The sequence below is a fragment of the Somniosus microcephalus genome, chromosome 19 (genome assembly GCF_052327205.1).
Source record: "Somniosus microcephalus isolate GS21.2 chromosome 19, FLI_Smic_1.0, whole genome shotgun sequence".
NCBI lineage: Eukaryota > Metazoa > Chordata > Chondrichthyes > Squaliformes > Somniosidae > Somniosus > Somniosus microcephalus.
The window spans coordinates 66582647-66606253 of NC_141005.1; the positions used below are offsets into that span (position 1 = coordinate 66582647).

The window sequence follows — 23607 nt, forward strand, 5'->3', positions numbered from 1 at the left end:
TGCTGGGACTTAGTAATGTATTTAGGGAGAGTGTGTGATCCCCTTGGAGATATTGAGAGAGGGAAAGAGTGGTTGATTCTCTCTTGATGAACATGAGTACTGAGGGTCAGAAAGTGTTGCAGCCAGTGTCTAGCAATGTGTTGTAGACTAATGACTTGCAGCCTTGCGACCATGATTTCCCCCAAGGCAAGTTGCCGAGTTGAGGCAACTCTTCGCCATAGAGGGGTGTAGGTCTCCTGTCCTTGTTCCTGGATAAGAAAGTTTTGCGACATGGGGCTCTGGGAAAGAGAGAAAACTTTAAACCCCGATCCTGTCACAAAAAGCTATTTACTTTGAACAGCTATTTTGTTATCACACGCAGCTGGCTTTCTTCTTCACTTACCCCCTACTATATTTAGCATGAGTTTCAGTTTGAGACACATCATTTGAATAGAGCTACATGTCAGGTCAGGAGCTGGAGCGCGGAGGAGTTGAACCCCGCAGCTTTCGAACTGCAGCTCAAGTCGAGAGCTTTAGCTAGAAATTATTACTGTGCTGGGTATGAATCAGTCAGTTAAAGGTACTTATGTGAGGTGGAAACAGCTCATTCATGGAGGGAAGATGCGGGGGGTTTCTTCGGAGTAGAGAACATTTAATGTCCCCAAACTGACTCCTTTGCCAGACACACAGACACAATGGGCTGAATGGTCTCCTTCTGCGCTATAAGATTCTATGATAAATGGTTAAATTCGTGCAATCTAAATGTATTGGTGCACGTGAGATCACATTACATGTTACTGGTTTACACTTGCCCTGGAGATGCACAAGGTTGAATTTCAGAGAACACTTGATCCACTAAATGGAGTTTCTCAGGGTCCAAATTAATTACAAGAAACCTTATTCAGCAGTTGCAATAGAAAATCCTTGGTTAAATATTTTTGTAGTGGAATGCTGCACACTGGACCCTTGTATTGGAATCTACAGGCTAAATGTATGTGTTTCACACTGACCATTCTTGTGACCGTCCATACAAACAACTGGTGTATTATATCCAAGATTGGGGTTACCTACTTACTACTTCCTGGTCTTTTCAACCTCGGTGTTCTGCACCATGGGCTGAGAAATATACCAGTTACTTTCTAGAACTCTGGCCTGAATGATGGATGTAAACAGACATGTGATAAACCAAACTCCCGCAAATCCAAATGAGGCAAACACACACTTTACAGGAGGTAAAATGGATGTTAGTGTGAATCTCACTCCTGGTGCATGTCTGCACAGTGAGAGACTGAGTCACAGATAGCACACTTCACTTGTACTGATAAGTAGGACAACTAATTTCTTGATTTGCGACATCCCATAGAAAACCCTGGGATTTTCTGCATTCACCAAGTGTAACATGATTTACTTCCCGAGTCACAATTTTACATGAAAAACCCTGGGGCCAGTGAAAATGACAGTCTCTGAGTGCATTTGCGCGATGATAAACAACTTGCTGTACTGATGACCAATGTGGTTCTGTGTAGGTGACTCCAGTATTTAGAACTACAGACACCCCTGAATTCAATGTCGCTTAATTGTCTGATGATTTTTTTTTTAACAAAAAAGGCTTGAATAACTATTCCATATGCTTTCTTAACCGTCTTCTCAACTTGCCCTGCCACCTTCAAAGATTTGTGAATATGCACCTCCAGGTCCCTCTGTTCTTACAACCCCCAACTCCACCCCCCCCCCCTTTAAGTAGCACCATTTAGATTATACAGCCTTTCCATGTTGTTTCTCCCAAAGTGCATCACTTCACACTTCTGCATTAAATTGCACCTGCCATGTGTCTGCCCAGTTCACCAGTCTGTTTATGTCCTCTTTAAGTCTGCTACTATCATGCTCACTATTTACTATGTTGCCAAGTTGATCTCCACAAACTTCGAAATTGTACTCCCTATGCCCAAATTCAGGTAATTTATATATAACAAGAAAAGCAATGGTCCCAGTACAGACCCTTGGGGGGATCCAATACCGACCCTTGCAGGACCCCATTGCATACTTCCTCCAGCCTGAAAAACATCTGTTCACCACTACTCTCTGCTTCCTATCCCTTAGCCAATTACCTTTTTTCTTATTCATTGATGGGATGTGGGCGTCGCTGGCTAGGCCTGCATTTAGTGCCCATCCCTAATTGCCCTTGAGAAGATGGTGGTGAGCCGCCTTCTTGAACCGCTGCAGTCCATATGGTGTAGGTACACCCACAATGCTGTTAGGAAGGGAGTTCCAGGATTTTGGCCCAGCGACAGTGAAGGAACGGCGATACAGGTCCAAGTTAGGATGGTGTGTGGCTTGGAGGGGAACTTGTAGGTGGTGATGTTCCCATGCGTCTGCTGCCCATGTCCTTCTAAGTGGTAGAGGTCGCGGGTTTGGAAGGTGCTGTTGAAGGAGCTTTGGTGAGTTGCTGCAGTGCATCTTGTAGATGGTACACACTGCAGCCACAGTGCGCCGGTGGTGGAGGAGCGAATGTTGAAGGTGGTGGATGGAGTGCCAATTAAGCGGGCTGCTTTATCCTGAATGGTGTCGAGCTTCTTGAGTGTTGTTGGAGCTGCACTCATCCAGGCAAGTGGAGAGTATTCCATCACACTCCTGACTTGTGCCTTGTAGATGGCGGAAAGGCTTTGGGGAGTCGGGAGATGAGACACTCGCCGCAGAATTCCCAGCCTCTGGCCTGCTCTTGTAGCCACAGTATTTATATGGCTGGTCCAGTTCAGTTTCTGATCAATGGTAACCCCCAGGATGTTGATAGTGCGGGATTCAGCGATGGTAATGCCATTGAATGTCAAGGGGAGGTGGTTAGAGTCTCGCTTGTTGGAGATGGTCATTGCCTGGCACTTGTGTGGTGTGAATGTTACTTGCCACTTGTCAGCCCAAGTCTGAATGTTGTCCAGGTCTTGCTGCGTATGGACACGGACTGCGTCAGTATCTGACGAGTCTCGAATGGTGCTGAACAGTGTGCAATCATCAGCGAACATCCCCACTTCTGACCTTATGATGGAGGGAAGGTCATTGATGAAACAACTGAAGATGGTTGGGCCTAGGACACTGCCCTGAGGAACTCCAAGTTCTCACCGTCCCTTTAATACCATGTGTTTCTATTTTCTGAATAAGTCTGTTATGAGGTACTTTATCAAATGCATTTTGAAAGTCCATATATACAACTACTGCACTACGTTCATCAACCCTCTCTGTTACTTCATTGAATAACTCAGTCAGGTTAGTCAGAAACAATTTACCTTTTACAAATCCATGCTGGCTGTCCTTTATTAACTGATGCTTCTTCAAGTGAGAATTAATGTTGTTCTTGACAATGGTTTCTAGTCGTTTTCTCACCACTGGCGTTAGACTGATTGGCCTGTAGTTACCAGGTTTATCCCTCTATACTCTTTTGAACAGGGGTGTAATATTTGCAGTCCTCTGGCACCACTCCAATATCCAAGGAGGATTGATAGATTGTGGTCAGAGCTTCTGCTATCTCCACCCTTGCTTCCCTCTGCAGCCTAGAATGCATCCCATCTGGACCGGTTGACTTGTTAACTGAATGTTGCCAACCTATTTAGCACCTCCTTTCTATCTATTTATATCCTATGCAACATCTCTAATCCCCCCCCCCCCCCCCCATCTCTACTCAGGCATTAACTTCATCCTCTTCTTTGTTGAAGACAGATGCAAAGTACTCATTCAGTACCTCAGTCATGCCCTCTGCCTTCACAAGAAGATTTCCTTTTTTGGCCATAATTGGCCCTGCCATTCCTTTAACTATCCTTGTAATTTTTATTTAGAGTTTATTTTTTAAAAAGCACAATTATAGGCTATACTTTATAAAATTAAATGTTCTACATTTTTCTGTGCTGATGAAAGTCAGAAATGTGCAGTGGGACGCTCCTTCACTTTTGCAATCCAGTGTCAGCGGAGAGCTCAACTCTGAAACTGATCTGGGGCAGAGTGGGAGCTTCTATACACTGTACAAATTGGGTACATCTCCTACTCTGTCATATCAACCCCCCCACCACCCACCTAGATCGGTTTCAGAGTTGAGCTCTCTCTGTTCTGACCCACCACTGCACCTAAATGCCAGACACCGGAGAGTGCCCTTTACTGCATCATTCCCCACACCAGCCATTGTTGTCTGTCTGACTGAGGGGAGGAAGTATTGCTGAATTCTGGGCAGCAGATGTGAGGCAACTTTGGAAGTGGGTGCAAATTTTGAAAAATGAATTTTTACTTCAAACCTTTGTAGTTAGCAGAAAGAGGAGACTTATTCCCTGTCTAAGGTGAACTTGAAGCCATATCTGTTAGAAGCCATAACAGCACTGGGTCTCCAACAAAACTGCTGATCTGGGACGGTGTGGACATTTTACCAAAGTCAGTTGCTTTACGTTGGAAGTGCTGTTGGATGCCCTCTAAATAATTTTTGTCACAAATTGATAAACTTTATTCTGCTCACACCAAAGAAGAAACGGTAAAGTGATAGAGATGGAAGACCTTGCTGAAACCTACGTGAATCTTGTGGGACTATTGACTGTCATGCTGGTCTCTACTTTTGTGTATAGAAGCAACATGACCTCCTGTGGGCTAAAGCAAAAGCAAAATGGTCTGTTCTTGTGATTTGAGACATTAATCTGTTGGAAACAGAAAGCAACTGGTCCCCTTACCCAATATTAGATAGGAACTGGAGCAGAGGGAATCTTTCACAGTGTTTTCTGATTATGTTCCTATCAGCTTGTGCAATACTGTAGAACATCTGTTATTGTGGGTCTCCTATACTTGGAGGGAGGAACTCCTCTCTGTACCATACTGTTTCCCTTCCTGCCCCCCTCAGTACCGGGCTGTGGTCCCCCATCTCCCCCCCCCCCTCCCCCTCCGTACCGTGATGCCATTGGCCTAGTAGTTGTCACTAATTGATGCAAAGTTTCATCAGGGCTCATCCTAATCCGTTGTTCTCCTTTTTGCAGTGACCTTGTCAGCGTTGCTTGTGAGGAGCGGACAGTGTCCGTGTTTTCGGCAAGTGGGCGACGGCTGCTACCTGCCATCCTTCTCCAGTCGCCCATCTCTACACTGCATTGTGCAAGTCATTTTGTGATGGCTCTGATGGCTACTGCCACACTCTCTGTCTGGTAAGTGTGCACTACTGGGGAAAATAACAGAAAAAATGGCCATCCAAATAGATTAGATAGAATAAAGGACTTCAAGGCGCGCAAGTTGTATAGAGAAATGTTGAGGAGCAGCTGACCCTCATTGGTCCAGGCTTGTGTATCGTTTACACAGACATAAATTATTGTCTCTTGTGTGTCTCTCTCTTAGCCTCCTGTTCTTCCACAGTACAGAAAGATAACTGATAAGGGGAAGCGTCGATGATAATTCAGCGAAGAGCACACAAATAATTCCAAGAGTAATGGGGATAAGTTATGAGGAAAGATTCAAAAAACAACTCATTCTCTATCGACAGAAGGCATACGGGATACTTTCCGAGGCATAGAATATAAGAGCAGGGAGGTTATGCTTCAACTGTATAAAACACTAGTTAGGCCACAGCTAGAGTACTGCATACAGTTCTGGTCACCACATTACAGGAAAGATGTGATCGCACTAGAGAGGCTACAGAGGAGGTTTACGAGGATGTTGCCAGGACTGGAGAATTTTAACTATGAGGAAAATTTGGATAGGCTGGGACTGTTTGCTTTGAAACAGAGAAGGCTGAGGGGAGACTTCATTGAGGTGTATAAAATTCTGAGGGGCCGAGATAGAGTGGATAGGAAGGAACTATTTACCCTAGCAAAGAGGTCAATAACCAGGGGCATAGATTTAAAGTAATTGGTAGAAGGATTAGAGGGGAGTTGAGGAGAACTTTTTTCACCCAGAGTGTGGAGCGGACTGCCTAAAAGGGTGGTAGAGGCAGAAACCCTCATCGCATTTAAAAATTACTTGGATATGCACTTGAAGTGCCGTAACCTGCCAAGAGCTGGAAAGTGGGATTAGGCTGGGTAGCTCTTTTTCAGCCGGCACAGACATGATGGGCCGAATGGCCTCCTTTGCCGTAAATTTCTATGATTCTATGACAGAAAATCGATAAGTGAGAAACTTTGTTGAAATATATGAAATATTAAGTATCTGGATTATTTACTTTAAAATTAGGCGTGATGATACAAAGTGATGAAAGTAAATTTGATTCTGCTGCCATAGAATTTAAATATAAGAAATGTGATAAATGTCTGGAGTAATCTGCCGGGCAAGGGATTGTAATAAGAAAATCAGTTACTCCACTCTGAGGCCAATATTCCTTCTAATCATTGTTCTGGCCAAGTTCAGCTAACTTAGCACAGATCAGGAATTGAGGCTGAGACCTTCTGGTCTGTACAGCTTAGTACTGCACTGGGTGGTGACTTTTCCACGAGGGCCTCAATCGTGCTTTATGACGAGGGAAACTTATCTTCAACTTGTAACTAAATGGACCTCATTTGAGTATTAATTGGGATTGAGGCCTGGATTTATTGAATTTGTTGTACCGAGCAATCCAGCTATGTGGGAGGTTAGCTGTATCGAGGTGAGAATCTGTTTCAGCTAATATAGCTTCCCAAGCTGATGAAGGAGCAATGTCACATGACTGGTGTAGGCCTGAAGCTCGCTGAATGGAGTTCCTGACACTCCCTGCAACTGTACCGTGCTGATGTTTTACGGGCCACGATTTCCATGCTCAAACTGGAGACTTCTTCAATGGTATTTCATGTTTCCTTGTTTCTCCAGGGATGCAAAGAAGCAGACTGTGTTGGTCAAGGATGAGTCTCTAATCACTATATTATCAGGTACTGGGCTTTGATTTCTACTTAGTGCACGAACTGTGCGTCAGTAACTGCAAAGGCGAGGGTGTGAGACCAAGTGTGAAACTTTAGCCGCGACTCCTCCCATGTCTCTTCCCCAACCACCGACTGAAGCTTTTAGTTTGTAATCTGATCACATCTGGCACACTGCATTCCACATTCTCGCAACCCTTTTGGTTAATTTTAATGTTCTGCCTCCGACTGGAACCTCGTTCACATGAGGTACTGTGATGAATTCAGATATATGAACATCAAGAATTTCCTGGTGTGTTGCAGCACTTGCCCAGTGCAGTGCAGAGTTCGACAAAAGGGTTCCAGCCCCCAGCTCAGACTGCTGGGTGATCATGTTAGTGTTCTGTATCCATACAGCCATTCTAACTGATGTTGTAAAATAGCAGTTTTATTTAGGACCAGGGTTAGACCATTCGGTCTGTCGAGCCTGCACTGCTTTTTTGTTAGCCGTAGCTGTTCTTCATCTTTTTTAATCCCAGTTTCTTGTCCATTTCTCTACATCTTTTAGTACCCTACCTTCTTAAGTAAGTTACAATTTGGGCTCTTTTTGACACTTGCTGTGGTCTTTCTGGCTGGATGATAGTTTCCACAAGTCGGCCTAGTCATTAACGACGGATACAACAATATGAATTTATATAGCACCTTTAACATAAAGAATTTCCTGCAGTACTTCACAGTAAAGGAAATGAACACCGAGCCAGGAATGGAGCGCTTAGGAGGAGTAATCAAAAACTTGGTTGAAGAGATGGGTTTTAATAAAGTTTTAAAGGTGGAGAGAGAGATGAAGATGCTGAGCGGTTCAGGGATGGAATTCTAGAGATTTGGACCCAGGCAGCTAAAGGCAGTGGGGCAAAGAAAGGGGCAAGGTGATACATAAAAGGCCTGAGTCAGAGAAACCCATTTGGTGTGGAATATAGGGCTGAAGCTAGTTCCAGAGATGGCGGGTGGGAAAGGCCATGGAGGGGCTTAAAGACGAGGACAAGGATTTTAAACTTAATGTGTTGTGGGGTCGGGAGCTAATGGTAGGTTAGCAGGACAGAGGTGATGGGCAAGTGGGACTTAATGTGCATCAGGATGCATGTGGCAGAGTTTTGGACAAGTTGGAGTTTATGAAGGAGATTGTTGGAGTAGTCAAGTCTGGAGAGGACAAAAGTGTACATTAGGGTTCAGCAGCAAATACAAGAAACTTTGGTTTATCCGGAGGTTGTATGTCCGGAAACCTCGATCTACCGGCAGAAATCAGGAGCCGTTTTGTTAGGTTTTTTTTCTTCTCGTGGCTTTGTTTTCAATAATCGGGCTCTGGAAAGTCTCTCTGAAGCTGTTGCTAAGCTACAGAGACGCTTCCAAGGTACGGGCTGACTGTTTACAAGCTGTTGCTAAGCAACAGTGTTTGTTGTCAGATACGGAGATGAAAACTTCCGTATGCTTCAACATTAACTTTGTATGTCCAGCAGTTTTGATAGATCGGCAACAGCTCGGTCCCGTCGGTGCCGGATATAACAAAGTTTCCTGTAAGGCTAGGTTCGGGGCAAATGTGGACAGTATTGCAGAGGTGGAAGTAAGTAGTATTTGTGATGGAAAATATTTCGGATCTGGAACAGTTCAGTGTTGAATAGTCACTTATGAAATAAAACTTGGTTCCTTATTCGCGTGGTGTAAAGGTTACATTCTGAAGTTTCTTTTCATCAGCCACTTTTCCTGCAGACTGTGTCTCTTGGTCATTTTATAACTTAGTGAGAGAGGGAAGCTTCTATTCTAACTCTAGCAATTAAAAAGAAAAGACAGAAATTTCCATATTGGTGCAAGTTAGTATCTTTTGCCCTTATAAACATCCCCATTGATTCAGTATCTATGGCCTCATGGGGTACTGCATTCCACATTCTCTCAACCCTTTGTGTGAAGACACTTTTCCTGGATTTACTTTTGACCTTGTTTGTAGGGATCTGCTACCAAATTCCTCATGGATCTGAAACAATCCTTGAGACAACCATTTCTGTTCTGCCCATATCGACGGCAGTCAATGGAGTGCAGTCATATGAAGTGTGCAGACACTGCAATCCACACCAGGAAACTGCACACCCATTTATCATCAACTGTGTAATTATAACCCTGTTAATCTACAGGATTATTCAGCAGCAAATCAGTTTGTTCTATTCTTTAAATCGTTTATTTCCTACAGTATAGCAAGAAACTCTGCCAGTGACAGTACATGTGTATAAAAATTGTTACCAGGAGAATGGCACCTGATACTACCAGAAGGAAACAAATTGCTCTTTTGCCCTGGTGCAACTGTATGTGTACAGAAGCTGATGCTGGGACATGCGTGCATCTTACAGTACTAGACAGGAGTGAATTGTTCCTTTTTACTCCAGCACTGTACTTGTACAGGAGTCAACATGGGTGAATATGATTGAACAGAGTAGACAGGAATAAGTTGCCCTTTCACTGGACTGGATCTCCTGTATAGAGAATGGCACTTGTTATCTGAGAATATCTGGAAGTTATCTATTTGTCATATTGTTGATAGCAGTGTACAGCTTTGAACTGTCCAAAACATAGAAAATAGATTGATTATCATCTCCTCTCTTGCCTTTGGGCGATCCGTTCAGACTAACAAAAGGATGTGTAGTTAAAGTGCTAGATAATCGGGATGAGTTGGACAGTGTGTGGCTCCTTCCAGTCCCTTGTCCCTTAACTACAGACAATCTAAATACAGCTTTTACCATAAATCTTTTTTATTAGATTTTTAAATTGATTGATTTCCTGTAAATTATAAAATGCAAACACGGGACCATCGAATCTTCCCTGGACTGTTTGCCAGTTGCACCTGGTTTGTACTGAAACCCGGCCGGGGGCTTGGCCAACTTAAAATAAAATGATTATGCCTTTTTCTGTCGGTGCATTCTCGGTTCCTTGTTGTCTTTTCCTGTGCATCTGTTTCCGGGCAGTCAAATGAAGCTTAAGAAAAGCAAACACTCCCCCCCCCCCACCCCCCACCCCCCGCGTCATGGTTAAGCCGCAGGCGTGTGAATTGCTGATGTTTTCACCAGGTTTTCAGCCTGAGCCCCCTGCTCCACCAGCACCTCATATGATTTACTGTTCCCAAAGATTGCTAGCTGGCATTTCTGCTAGCCGGATCTAAAACGAGGCATTCCAACAGCCCAATCCCTACTTCAGGAGAGCAGGAATGCTCCAAAAGTGAAACAAATCCAATAAAACGAGAGTTTTCCCTGAAGTCCTGGCCAATATTTATCCCTCAACCAACATCACTAAAACAGATTATTTGGTCATTATTTTATTGCTGTTTGAGGGATCTTGCTGTGTGCAAATTGGCTGTCGCATTTCCTACAACAGCAACTACGCATCTTAATAAAAGAAACGCTCATTTTGGAGCAAATAGCAAATCTTTACTGAGAAATACAAAGCCTATACGTTCACAGGAGGGGGCAGTTCCATGAACATTCTTTTTGCGCACACGTAAGTGCCCTACATAATGCCACAGGCACACACCTGAAGACCCTTGGCCACTGTCCACTGGTTTTTAGTATTTGCAGCAGTCTTGAGAGCAAAACCCTGGACTCTGAAACTTTCCATAAATTCGAGTGTCTGTGTGTTTTCGTGTTATATTTGTGTCTCGGGGCAAGAATTCACTAGTTACTTCAGAAATGATTTTCTGTTTGAAAGGGATAAATTGCCCACTGAAACATCCACCTCTTGGCACTTTCAGTGACAAGGCCAACCCTTCCCTGGGTAAAGATTACACAGTAGGTCATTGTAAATTATGTGGATAGACTAGAGAAGCTGGGATTGTTCTCCTTTGAGCAGAGAAGGTTAAGAGGAGATGTAATAAGAGTTTAAAATTATGAAGGGTATTCATAGAAGAGAATAAAGAGAAAGTGTTTTGACTGGCAGGAGGGTCAATGGCAGAGGAGACAGATTTAAGATCATTGCCAAAAGAACCAGCGGAGAGACGAGACCTTTTTTACGCAGCGAGTTGTTATGATCTGGAATGCATTGATTGAAAGGGTGGTGGAAGCAGATTCCATATTAACTTTCAAAAGGGAATTGGATATATACTTAAAATCAAACTTGCAGGGCAATGGTGAAACAGCGGGGAAGTGGGTCTAATTGCAAAGCTTTCAAAGAGCAGGCACGATGGGTTGGATGGCCTCCTGTGCTGTATTTTTCTATGATAATGCTCAGTAGCTAGTGTTTTGCCAAATACAAATTGGTTCACCTACAACTTTTAACTGTTCTCCACAAAACAAAAACATCTACTGTATTTTAGTGTTCTTACTGTGATCCCTTTCTTAACTGAAATGGTATCACTTCCAAATTGAGCACGAGCTGTAAAACTGAAGCTGTATTGTAATCACTTGCTATATACTGCAGTGCGTAAGCTGGTATAAGACCGTAGTATGTGGATTTGAGCCCTTGTACACTATATGGTGCACTGGCTAAATATACCAGATACCATTTAGAATCTGTGATACCATCACTGTCAGGGTGCTATATTATTAGACGCTGTGTAATCCTTGACACATGGGCCCCGATTTTCTGCCAGCCGTCGGGTGGGTTTTCAGGCGGCCAGGGGCTGAAAATCGCCGAAATGGTGGGTCGCAACCCCCCCCCCCCCGCCCCCCCACCGCCTGATTCCCTGCCCCGTCCGACTTTCGGACCGCCCTTTCTCCGTGACCCGAATCAGTCCCGCCCGCCGCTGGCGGGACTGGCCGTCGGGATCCTAATCACCAATTATTGGCATGTTTAATGCCATTTTAGGGGGCCCTTGCGATTTTCAGGGGTTCCCCACGCTAAACACGCCTGCGGGGAACCCCGCTGATGAAATCTGGCGTGAAGCTTGCTGGCTTGCTTGCTCTCAGCTGCAGGTCATTCGGGAAAGCTGCGATTTAAACGGAGAGCATTTGTACAGGAAATCTCGGTTAACTGGCAAAATTCAGGAGTACGTTCAGGTAAGTTTTACTTCATATTACTGGCCATTCCTCGATCTGTGGCTGTGCAGTCGGGTGTGGCTGCAGCTGTTGCTAAGCAACAGGGACACGTGGATCTTGTGGCCATTGTTCCTGCACCTGTTGCTAAGCAACAGGGAAGCCTGGGTTTGTTGCTGTATACGGAGCTCTCGGCTCTCCTTTTAACTATAGCTCTTGGTAATCCAGACTTTTTGATAAACCAGCACCATGCCGGTCCCGTCGGTGCCGGATAAAAAAGAGTTTCCTGTATGTTGAAGGACCTTGTTGTTGCAGGCTTGGGCTACTTCTTCAAGGCTTAGGCACAGCTGCTGCAGGCTCCTCTGCCATCCTGTATGGTTCGTTTGGAAGCCAACAGAGGAAGCAATGCTTGCTGTGGACCTTGAAAGCACCACGAATGATGACATCATACTGTGGGGCTTCCTGACTGGAAATGCACAATTAGCAAGGCTGCCCACACACTGGAAATTAATTGGCCACTTGAGGAAAAATTGCGTGCAGCTGGCTGACCCATTTTTTTGTGGGTCGGAAACCCCACATCTGGGGAATCCGACCATTTCCCACACAATCGGGCCCATGGTGCTGTATTACAGAATGCACTGCAAGCAATGGAACAAGGGTGCAATATTACAGAATGCACTGTAATCCCAGACATGGGGTGCTGTATGACAGAATGCACTGTAGTCCCTGTTGCAGGGTGCTATATTACAGAATGCACTCTCATCCCTGACCAAAGGTATTGTATGTAGTGTAGTCCCTAACCCTGGGTGCTGTGCGAAGGGATGTGGTGTAGTCCCTAACCCTGGGTGCTGTGCGAAGGGATGTGGTGTAGTCCCTAACCCTGGGTGCTGTGCGAAGGGATGTGGTGTAGTCCCTAACCCTGGGTGCTGTGCGAAGGGATGTGGTGTAGTCCCTAACCCTGGGTGCTGTGCGAAGGGATGTGGTGTAGTCCCTAACCCTGGGTGCTGTGCGAAGGGATGTGGTGTAGTCCCTAACCCTGGGTGCTGTGCGAAGGGATGTGGTGTAGTCCCTAACCCTGGGTGCTGTGCGAAGGGATGTGGTGTAGTCCCTGGCCTTGGAAGCTGTATAATATGATGCAATCTGTGGCCCAGCTTTAATATACGCTTACGTTTTGTTCACAGGTAATGATACCACTATAACACAATCGCTGCTTACTCACCATGGTGTCCCAGTGGTCACTCTGTCGAATGGCAAGTCGTACTGCTTCAACACTTCCCTCTGCACGTGGTAAGGAATTAAAGTTTGATTGGTCAAAAGGTGAATCTTGCCTGACACTCTACAGATGGGCACAGTTTGCATTTTTTTTTTAAATTGGAGGAACAAATAACTGCACGGTGGGGGTGGGGTGGGGGGGAGACGTGGGGGTTGTTGTGGGTCAGTAAAGGGAAGGGAGAGAGGGTTCCATACAGTGCTCCTGTGTTGTAGTTGTCACTCTTGTCCTTTACCATCAGTCACCTGTCCCAACGTAGCCAGCACAGATGCTGCAATGACTTCTCTTCCTACCCAACATGGATGTGCCCAAGGCTCTACATCCTGCCCATTGGTAGCATCATTCCTGGGAATGGGGCCAGCTTTCACATGAATGCTGTACCTTATCTCCACCCTCCTTGACTCCACAACCACCACTGTGATTGTCCGACTGTTACCTGCCATCATGTCATAGGCGAAAAGAACTTTCTTCAACTACACGTCGGAGAGACTGAAGCCAACCTGGTTGGCTCCCACAAAATATCCTTCACCCAAGAGCCTGTTTCCATCCCATAAGAACATAAGAATTAGCAGCAGGAGTAGGCCATACACGGCTCTTCGAGCCTGCTCCGCCATTCAATAAAATCATGGCTGATCTTCTACCTCAACTCCACTTTCCTGCCCGATCCCCATATCCCCCTTCCCTACCTGCTTACTCAAGGGGAGCCTGACGGTGCACAACCTTGGTGTCTGCTTGACCTTGAGAGCTGAGCTTCAAACCCAGATTCAGTCCATCATTTAGACCAGTGGCGGGCAAAATACGGCCCGTGAGCTGTATCCGGCCCGCCAGTGAATTCAAACTGGCCTGCCAAGACCTGGCTTTGAGGCCAATCATCCACCGCGCCTGACCCCGCCCCACATGACGTCAGGAGCCGGGTCATTGTCTGCGAGGCAGCAGGGCTCTTTCGATAGCTGTAAAAGATCTCCCGATCAGGATTAAAGTGAATTATTCCAGCACAGTAACTGAGATTTGCTTCTTCTGATAAGTCTGAGCCTTAAACTTTTGCATCAAACCAGTGTGTCCAGAAAAGAGAAATTTTCTGCAATGGAATTTGTAGCTCCTGAATTGTCCCACAGACCTAAATGTTATATGGGGCAGCACTCCCTATTCATGACAGGAGGCCAAGATATGGAGACCAGTGGCTGGGATCATCAATCCCACTGCACTCTAATTTTAGTCAAAACATGTAAGCTGTTTCTCAGTGGGGTGCCTTAATACTTCACTTTTGCACCGCTCTAACTGAGAGTTACTGCAAAAGTGGTGATGTAACTCCAAAGTCGGGCTCCCTCCTGATTCTGGAGTGTATGGATTGAAACTCCAGTGTGATGTATGGCCGAGTTTAAAATGTGCAGAGGGATTCCATTTACCTGAGCATATTATAAACTGAAGGAGAAAGCTTTTTTTTAATGCTTTGAGAGTTTGGGAGCCCCAGCCCACTCTTGAAACATTTCAACATTTCTGGCAGCAGAACCATGTATGTATGTGTAACCATGGCTGGACACCGTGCTCATGGCAGCACGGATGTTGATTTGTAGCCATGCACAGTCCACCATAGAACTCCGATGCTCCCAGTGCAACTATCAATCCCAGACCATTAATATAGTAAAGCTGCAGTCTGTGTCACTCTCTCTGAAAGTGACTTCGCAGAAGACTTTCTGGGAGTTTGGGACTTCTCACTTCATTGGAAACACATCAGCTATAGTTTCAGTATCATTTGTTTCAGTGACCAACCCACATCAGTGCCATTTTGACTGGTCGGTGTGATATTAATCACTGTCGCTCAGTGTGCCATGCATTGGACAATTTTAGAGAAAGCACAGGTTTGTACCCATATTGCAGAAAGTTTTCAGGCTTCTGTGGGATACATTGGGCCACGGCCCCCTGGGGGAAGGCCTTTTACTGACGGCAGCGCGGCCCCTGAACCGGTGGAGAGCGGGGAGTGCAGCAGCAGGAAGGGCGCAGGCCCCTCCCCCCCCCCCCCCCCCCCAGCCCAGGCACGCCCCCTGAGCCCAGGCCCAACCACCAGTGATGGGGTGACTGATGGATGATGCCTGTTATTAACTACCACCTAACTAATTAATGCAAAACTGATTTGTGTTTACTAATTAGCATTTTAAATAATCTCAAACTTATTTATTTAACACTGATTATTTATACTAACTGATGATTAGCTAATTAGTTAACAGATTTATTCACTAACGTAACACCCTCTGCTTGTTAGGCAATTGGTGAGCAATTTAATTGTGTTCACACTGTACTAATTACGCAGCTATTAATTTAAAAGTTGCTGACCGGCCTGTGTGGGATCTCCAGACCGCTGTGTGACCGTGCAGCTTAACAGGATCATTGGTGTGCGGCCCTCAACAGCTCACCAAAACTTGTTAATTGGCTCTCCAGCCCAAATAATTGCCCACCTGATCTGGACGGACTGTTTCCTTAACACAATATTGCCTGCTTTCTCTCTCGCCTCGCTCCCACCACCCCCGAAACCTTTATTTGTACCTTTGTCACCTCTAGGCTCTATTACTTCAATCCTGTCCTCGCTGATTTCCCGAATTTTCTCCTTCATAAACTGCAAGTGTCCAAAACCCTGCCACCTGCAGAGAGTCCCGTCCCCTTACCGCCCATTGGTTCCCCGTTCCCACAATGCATCAGATGCTAAATCTTTGTTGTCTTTTGCAAGTCCCTCCACGACCTTCCACACCCCCCATCTTGCCAGCTCCTCCACCCTGATGTGTCGGCATGTGCCCTCCGCACTTCCGGCGCTAGCGTCCTTTGCTTGCCCCCCTCCAGTCCATGTTTGGTGCCAATACCTTCAGCTTCCTCTGCTCCGCAGTCTGGAAAGCTCTACCAACACCCTTACACCTTGTTGTCTCCCTCCCCTCCTTCAAAAGCCTCTTCATTGACCGTGCCTTCAGTTACCTCACATCACCGCACAGTATCCGATTGTCACCTCTGCGAGGCAATTTCAGATGTTCTATTACATTAAATGCACCATAGAAGTGGCAGTAGTTTTTTTTTTAGCACAGTAACAAATTAATGTAGTGAGGGATGAGTGACTACTAGCATGTTACGCGGTTTCAAATGGAAGATTTACCACGAGGCTCCGTAGTTTGCCAAAAATGAAACCACAAGTGGTATCAGAACATGCCGACCAGCAGGCTGAGTGAATTGTATAAATCCAACTCCACTACCAAGTCTCGCCACGTATTGGGTGCTCCCATTATAGAAAGGACAGCGAAGCCATGGAAAGATGCAGTTTTGGATTTGCTAGAATGCAGGGATCAGAGTGGACTTGAAAAGCTAGGACTGTATTTACCAGACTAAGAACACAGAGCAGGAATAGGCCACTTGGCCCCTCGAGCCTGCTCCGCCATTCAATAAGATCATGGCTGACCTTGGGCTCAAAGCCACTTCCCTGCCCGCTCCCCATAACCCTTCACTCCCTTATCTTGCAAAAATCTGTCTATCTCCACCTTAAATGTATTTAATGACCCAGCCTCCATGGTGCTCTGTGGCAGAGAATTCCACAGATTTACGACCCTCCGAGAGAAGAAATTCCTCTTCATCTCAGTTCTAAAAGGGCGACCCTTTATTCTGAAACTTTGCCCCCGAGTTCTAGATTTCCCCACAAGGGGAAACATCTTCTCTGCATCTACCTTGTCGAGCCCCCTCAGTATCTTATATGCTTCAATAAGATCACCTCTCATTCTTCTAAATTCCAATGAGTATAGGCTGAACCTTTCCTCATAAGTCAACCTCCTCATCTCTGGAATTAACCTAGTGAATCGTCTCTGAACTGCCTCCGATGCAAGTATACCCTTCCTTAAATAAGGAGACCAAAACTGTACGCAGTACTCAAGGTGTGGTCTCACCAATACCCTGTACAGTTGTAGCAGGACTTCCCTGCTTTTATACTCCAACTCCTTGAAATAAAGGCCAACATTCCATTTGCCTTTTTGATTACTTGCTGTACCTGCATGCTAACTGTTTGTGCTTCATGCACAAGGACCCCCAGGTCCCTCTGAACTGTAGCATTTTGTAATCTCCCTCCATTTAAATAATAATTTGCTTTTTTATTTTTCCTGCCATAGTGGATAACCTCGCACTTTCCCACATTATACGCCATCTGCCAAATGTTTGCCCACTCACTTAGCTTGTCTATATCCCTTTGCAGATTCTGAGTCCTCTGCGCAACTTGCTTTCCCACCCATCTTTGTACCATCTGCAAACTTGGCTACATTACACTCGGTCCCTTCATCGAAGTCATTAATGTAGATTGTAAATAGTTGAGGCCCCAGCACCGATCCCTGTGGCACCCCACTGGTTACCGTTTGCCAACCGGAAAATTACCCAATTATCCCGACTCTGCTTTCTGTTAGTTAGCCAATTCTCTATCCATGCTAATATATTACTCCCAACTCCGTGAGCTCTTATCTTATGCAGTAACCTTTTATGTGGCACCTTATCGAATGCCTTCTGGAAATCCAAATGCACCACATCCACTAGAGAGAGACTAGAGAGGGTTAACCAGGGATTAAATGGTCTGAGAGGATAAATAGTGAAAGAATATTTCCACTTGATTCTGAATTCGTAGCAATGAGGCATAAATTGAGGATTTGTGCTAAAACATGAGGTTAGAAGAATGTATTTCACACAAAGGATTGTTAGAAGATGGGATCGTTATCACAAGCAGCTATTGAAGCCAAATCAATATGGCACTTAGGATGGGAATTAGATAAACTGTTGGAAGAGGAAATACATATTGAAGGATACAGGGAAAAGCAGGTAATGGGATTAGAGGAGATAGCTACTATGCTTTGAGGTGACCTACCACTCGCACAGGCATGATGTGCTGAATGACCTCCTTTCTTGCTGTAATTTCAGTGATCATGGGATTAGTAACTGGGGAGGGCAGTTTAAAAAGCTGCCATTAAACACACGGCACTGGCAATTTAATTTTGGTAAACTGAGTCCCATTATCTTTTGTATATAAAATAGTGCATTGTGTATGCTTAGCGATGACTGTAATGCTATAATGTGGGATAGTGAATGTAGCAACTCTTTTCATGAGTTAGTGAACAGAGAAGGTGGCATTATAACTTGTTGGAGGAGTTATATTGGGGTGGGGGTAGGGGGAATAGTGGCGCATCCCAGAGATTGGTGTTGGAACCACTGTGGTTCCTAATTTACATCATAGAATCTTACAGCATGGAAGGAGGCCATTCAGCCCATCGTACCTGTGCTGACTCTTTGAAAGAGCTACCAATTAGTCCCACTCCCCTGCTCTTTCCCCATAGCACTGCAAATTTTTATCCTTTCCAAGTTTATATCCAATTCCCTTTTGATTGTTGATTTGGATTCAGAGACTCTATGCAGATCGGTGCAATGTGGCTCCTCTGAGTGCCCATGGGACAATGATGGACAGACTGGTGAGTCATACAATGACCATTTCATTAGGAAGAAAGCCCCCCCCCATTTCCCGGGTGACGGACTGCCTTTGGCCCAATCCTCTTCAGTAGGAATGTTTGTGCTGTAGCTATTCAGTGTACATGGTCATTGTGTAGCTGCCTCGCGGGCACAGCCCAATTCCTCGAGTGGTGTCAGAATAGTCGGAACAAGTCCTCTTTTAGGCTTCTTTAAGGAGATTTTTTTTTAATGCATTATTAATCATTTTAATATGTATTCTGTGAATCTTGTGATTAATAAACCTAAGCAGATCTGAAAATATCTGACTGAAACCAATTTAACTGATTTGACTAACTGGGGAAGTGTAACCAAACTGCCTGTACTTTCAAATAGACCAACCCAGCAGTCAGACAGTTCATAAATAGCGCATTGGAGTATTTTTTAAATCAGATTTAGATATTTTGTGTGCCTGGGAGTTCCCCTTGGTATAAACAATCTATTTTGCGGGCAGAGTACTGGTGCTGTTTGTAAAGATAACAAACTGGCCTTTCTGCATGGTTGCACCACTCCGGATATACACAGAGAAAGGACCAGCATACTGTGCGGCTGTGTACATCCCATAATGTACAGACGCCAATCCACGCCATGGCCTCTTCCAAAGGTGCCTAGTGCAGAACACTATTGGATTATCGTATGCAAATAACTTGATCGTGTCAGGGCTGAACTGTCTTTTTCTGTACAGTGTGTGTTTGTCATTAAATATTGTTTTTATTCCAGATAGCTGAAAACAATTACTAACATTTAAAGGGGCAGCACTAGCTGGGTTTCTTACTGTGACCCGCGTCAACAATAGGAAACCCTAGCGGGATTTTCCAAGCTTTGTTGCAACTTGTTAAAGTATAGGACCGTTAGAGTCTGCTTAAAACAGCCTGGCAATGACAGCAGCTGGTAGCTCCCATGAAATGTTTGCCAATCTGAACTCGCGCGTCGTTCAAGTGGGAAGTGCCAACTGTTCTGATCAGTGTGGGCTAAGGGAGCAGATTACTTTTCATGTAATTGGGTGTTCACTTCACAATAGCCTTGCGAGAGTGTGTGTGCGTGTACCCCGTCCCCGGCCCCAAAGTGAATTGTTGATGTCCCTGGAGCAGGTCACTACCAAGCTTGAAAAGAGTAAAAGAGAAAACCAGATAAATCCGGGTGTAGTGCTTGGGTCACACATAATTGGAATGGAAATTCCTGTATTGCCACCACACTCAGCTCTCAAGAGCCACACTGTACTCCAGGGCTGTCAGTATTCTGTGGTAAGTTGACAGGAAATACATTGTCCCATGGAGGGCCTGGTCCTACCAAATAAGTATTGATGCAACCCAGTGTAGGATTCTGATATACTACAACCCAGAATAAGTACCAGTGAGATGACAACGTTAACGTTACTGCCCGGCTATTCATTACAGGAAAAATAATACAGCTACAGTATACAGGCGGAGGGCAGACTCCTATGCAGTGATCTGTTTGTGTGACTGAAGCTTCTGATCTTTGTAGGTTACTTTCCACAGCTTTGTAGGTTACTTTGTCAGCTGTGGCTCAGTTGGTAGCACACTCACCTGAGTCAGAAGGTTGTGGGTTCAAGTCTCACTCCCGGGACTTGAGCACATAAAGCTAGGCTGACACTCCAGTGCAGTGCTGAGGGAGTGCTGCACTGTCGAAGGTGCCGTCTTTCGGATGAGACGTTAACCCGAGGTCCCATCTGCTCTCTCAGGTGGACGTAAAAGATACCATAGCACTATTTTGAAGAAGCGTAGGGGAGTTAACAAAAAACAGATTATCTGGTCATTATCACATTGCTGTTTGTGGGACCTTGCTGTGCGCAAATTGGCTGCCGCATTTCCCACATTACGACAGTGACTCCACTTCAAAAGTACTTCATTGACTGTAAGTGCTTTGAGATGTCCGGTGGTCATGAAAGGCACTATATAAATGCAAGTCTTTTTTTTTTCTTTCATATCCTTTGTGAATTTACAATTATTTGACACCAAATGAGGGATGATACGGGCAGTCCAGTAAACTTGACCACTGTCATCCTCCTCCAGGCCTTTTGTCTCATGTGGATTGCTTTGTTTTTCAGGAATTTGATCTCGGATAAGCAGGATTCGCTGGTTCAGTGTGCGGATTACCGCAGTTGTTTAACTTCTCAGGAGGCCATGTTGTGCTCGGGTCCCCTGGCTACAGTGCAGGGCTGTGGGATAAAGTAAGTGCCAGAATTGATGATCCATCAATCAGTGGGATAAAGGAACAAGTTGCGTAGAGCTGTTTGAATTCATTTATTAACCTTTCAGAAGTTGCTAATTTCGAAACATTATTTCAATATATTTTCCGCAAGAGTGATCACTTTTATTCCCCGTGGTTCACTCCGTTGAGATTGAAATGGTTCGTAGCTTGATCTGTATTGTGTACACACGTGCATGCAATTCCCGAAACTGTAAAGTTAGCAGCAGCTTCCTGAAGGGACCTAGCACCTCAGCAAGCTGTGCAATAGGATACAAAAGAATATTGACTAGATGGTGCTGTGCTTTTATTTTCTGTCACTCCAAGTCAAAATATTGTTTATGCATTTGTACTGAGTGTTTTTGGTCTGTACTCGCTGGTCATGGTTGGAGTATCCGGTGCATGTCCTCCCCTGCACAGAACACCCCGCCCTGCTCCTGCCCCAGTATTGTGCCACTGAGAGTTATGGTTTTGTACTCCCCAGGTCCAGCGTCCTGTGCGTGTTCAACAATACTGACATGTGAGGCACTTATCCTCATTTCTAGGGAGCATGAGATCCCCGTGGTAGTCGGCGGCACTGTCCCATTCTCCATTCTCCATTCTCTCTGTTGCAGCTGAGAAAGTCTGGGAATTGGCCAAACTTGTTCCTTCCAAAACTTTGCATTGGTTGGAGCACCTCTTGTACCAAGCCCCATTAGTTCTTCCCAGTGTTCAGTACTTGTTCTCTTGTCTGCTTTGATTGCAGGGTGATCCGGGCTGAAAGAACCATGCGTTTCAATAAAACTTTCAATGTTATTGAACATTTTGACACTTGTGTGTCCAAAACTGAAAGTCATGAATATAAGATAGTCACTAATAAATCCAGTAAGGAATTCAGGAGAAACTTATTTATCCAGAGAGTGGTGAGAATGTGGAACTTGCTACCACATGCAGTAGTTGAGGCAAATAACATAGATGCATTTAAGGGGAAGCTAGACAAGTACATGAGGAAGAAAGGAATAGCAGGTTATGCTGGTGGGGTTTGATGAAGTAGGGTGGGAGGAGGCTCGTGTGGAGCATAAACACCGATATAGACCAGTTGGGCCCAATGGCCTGTTTCTGAGCTGTAAATTTGATGTAATTTTATGTAAAAGGACGTTGCTACTATGCCTGCAGCTCACTTTGTGCCTAGGCTGTCCTTTCACTGCTGACGTGCTGTAAAGGCAATCTTTACGTTTTCTAGTGCTGGACGCCAGGCTGCCAGACTCTCCTCGATGCCCCACTCCTTACAGCGAGGGACGACGCTGGCCTATCTGGAGAATCAGGTTGCGGCTGCAATGACGCTAAAATCCAGCCAGGAATACCGTCACTGGCTTCTCATCTACACCCGCTATTTAGTAAACGAAGGTAGGAGAGCTTCTCGCGTCCCCTTGATTCGGTAATTCGATTCATGCGCAGCTACTCCACTGACTGTTTCTTCTGATTGCAGGATTTGAGCCTCGCTTAAGAGAGCTGTGCAAAGATTTGCTGGGCCCTGTGCACAACTCTTCCAGTAGCCAGTGGGAGTCGACTGTCTTGGTAAGCACTTTCAAGAAAAAAAACCCAGAAACTCAGGATAAAAATAAACTTCTAAAAATGTAGTTAGCAGCTTAAAGAAAGAAAAATGAACACTTCAGGCACAAATCTTCAGTGCGTGATAATAGCATTAAAACACTGGAGTATGGCTGCAGTTTATCCCCATACGTAATCAGAATTTGACCAGTACCTTGCAAGCAGTACAATTCTATTTGATCTGCATATTTTCAAGAATGGTGCTGTATACTATCATGGGTTTTATCTTGCCTTGTTCAGTGAGCAGCTGCACTCTATAGTGTAGTACTGAATGTACAGACCAAGAAACTCCCATACATGTACGGAGTAAGCTGATGTCAGCAGGGCCGTGTTGCGGGTTACAAGTCACCTCCATTACCTTTGGCTAGGAAGGGGAAACGTCAGTCAGGGGTCCTGCTCCTGACGGTTACCATTAACCCTGCTGGAAAGATGTGTGGACATTGGGATCAAGACTGCGACGTCCCCATGGTTGAAACTCCCTGTGCAGGCTCGCACATGAAGAATTGCCTCTTGGGAGTTCTGCTGATGTCCGTGGAACTGCGCTCCTGTATGTGTTGGTGTCTTTGGTAGAAGAGAACATTTTGAGTGGGGGGAGGGGAGAGGAAAAAATGAGAGATTCCTATCTTAGCCTTTTCACCAGGAAGCCTGGGTTACATAGAAACATAGAAGATAGGAGCAGGAGTAGGCCATTCGGCCCCTCGAGCCTGCTCCGCCATTCAATGAGATGATGGCTGATCATCCAAATTCAGTACCCTGTCCCTGCTTTCTCCCCATATCCCTTGATCCCTTTAGCCTTAAGAAATATATCTAACTCCTTCTTGAATATATTTAATGAATGGGTTTATTAATGTTGTTCTTTTCTGGGTAAGGCGCTGCTGTACGCTGGCACAGCCGCCATTAGTTGGTACAGGTGTTTTTAACCATATCAAAACCATTGTTCATCCTCTTTCAAGGGAACATGGGGAATCATTTCTCCCTAAAAATGAACCATTAATTAATTTGTTCCGTTTATCCACATTTGCACAATATTTGCTGTGTACAGGCTGCCTAAAAGGGAAGAGACAGGTGAAGGGCTTAATGCGATCTGAAGGATTGGCCGGTCAGCTCTGCTGCACCATTAGGAGTGGGAGATTGAGTGCTGCAGTGTTACTGTGAGTGAGAGATTGGGTGCTGCAGGGTTACTGTGAGAGAGATTGGGTGCTGCAGTGTTACTGTGAATGAGGGATTGGGTGCTGCA

At 45.2% G+C, this 23607-nt stretch overlaps 1 protein-coding gene across 3 annotated transcripts in view; it reads left to right on the forward strand.

The window, feature by feature from the left end:
• hira (histone cell cycle regulator a) overlaps positions 1–23607 on the forward strand; it is a 130089-nt gene that overhangs the window by 96460 nt on the left and 10022 nt on the right. For all 3 annotated transcript variants that reach the window (XM_085961969.1, XM_085961968.1, XM_085961970.1), the window contains 6 exons: positions 4977–5138; positions 6766–6824; positions 12979–13084; positions 20641–20763; positions 22003–22166; positions 22249–22337. In XM_085961969.1, coding sequence (XP_085818095.1) covers positions 4977–5138; positions 6766–6824; positions 12979–13084; positions 20641–20763; positions 22003–22166; positions 22249–22337 — 703 coding nt within the window. The remainder of the gene's footprint in view (positions 1–4976; positions 5139–6765; positions 6825–12978; positions 13085–20640; positions 20764–22002; positions 22167–22248; positions 22338–23607) is intronic.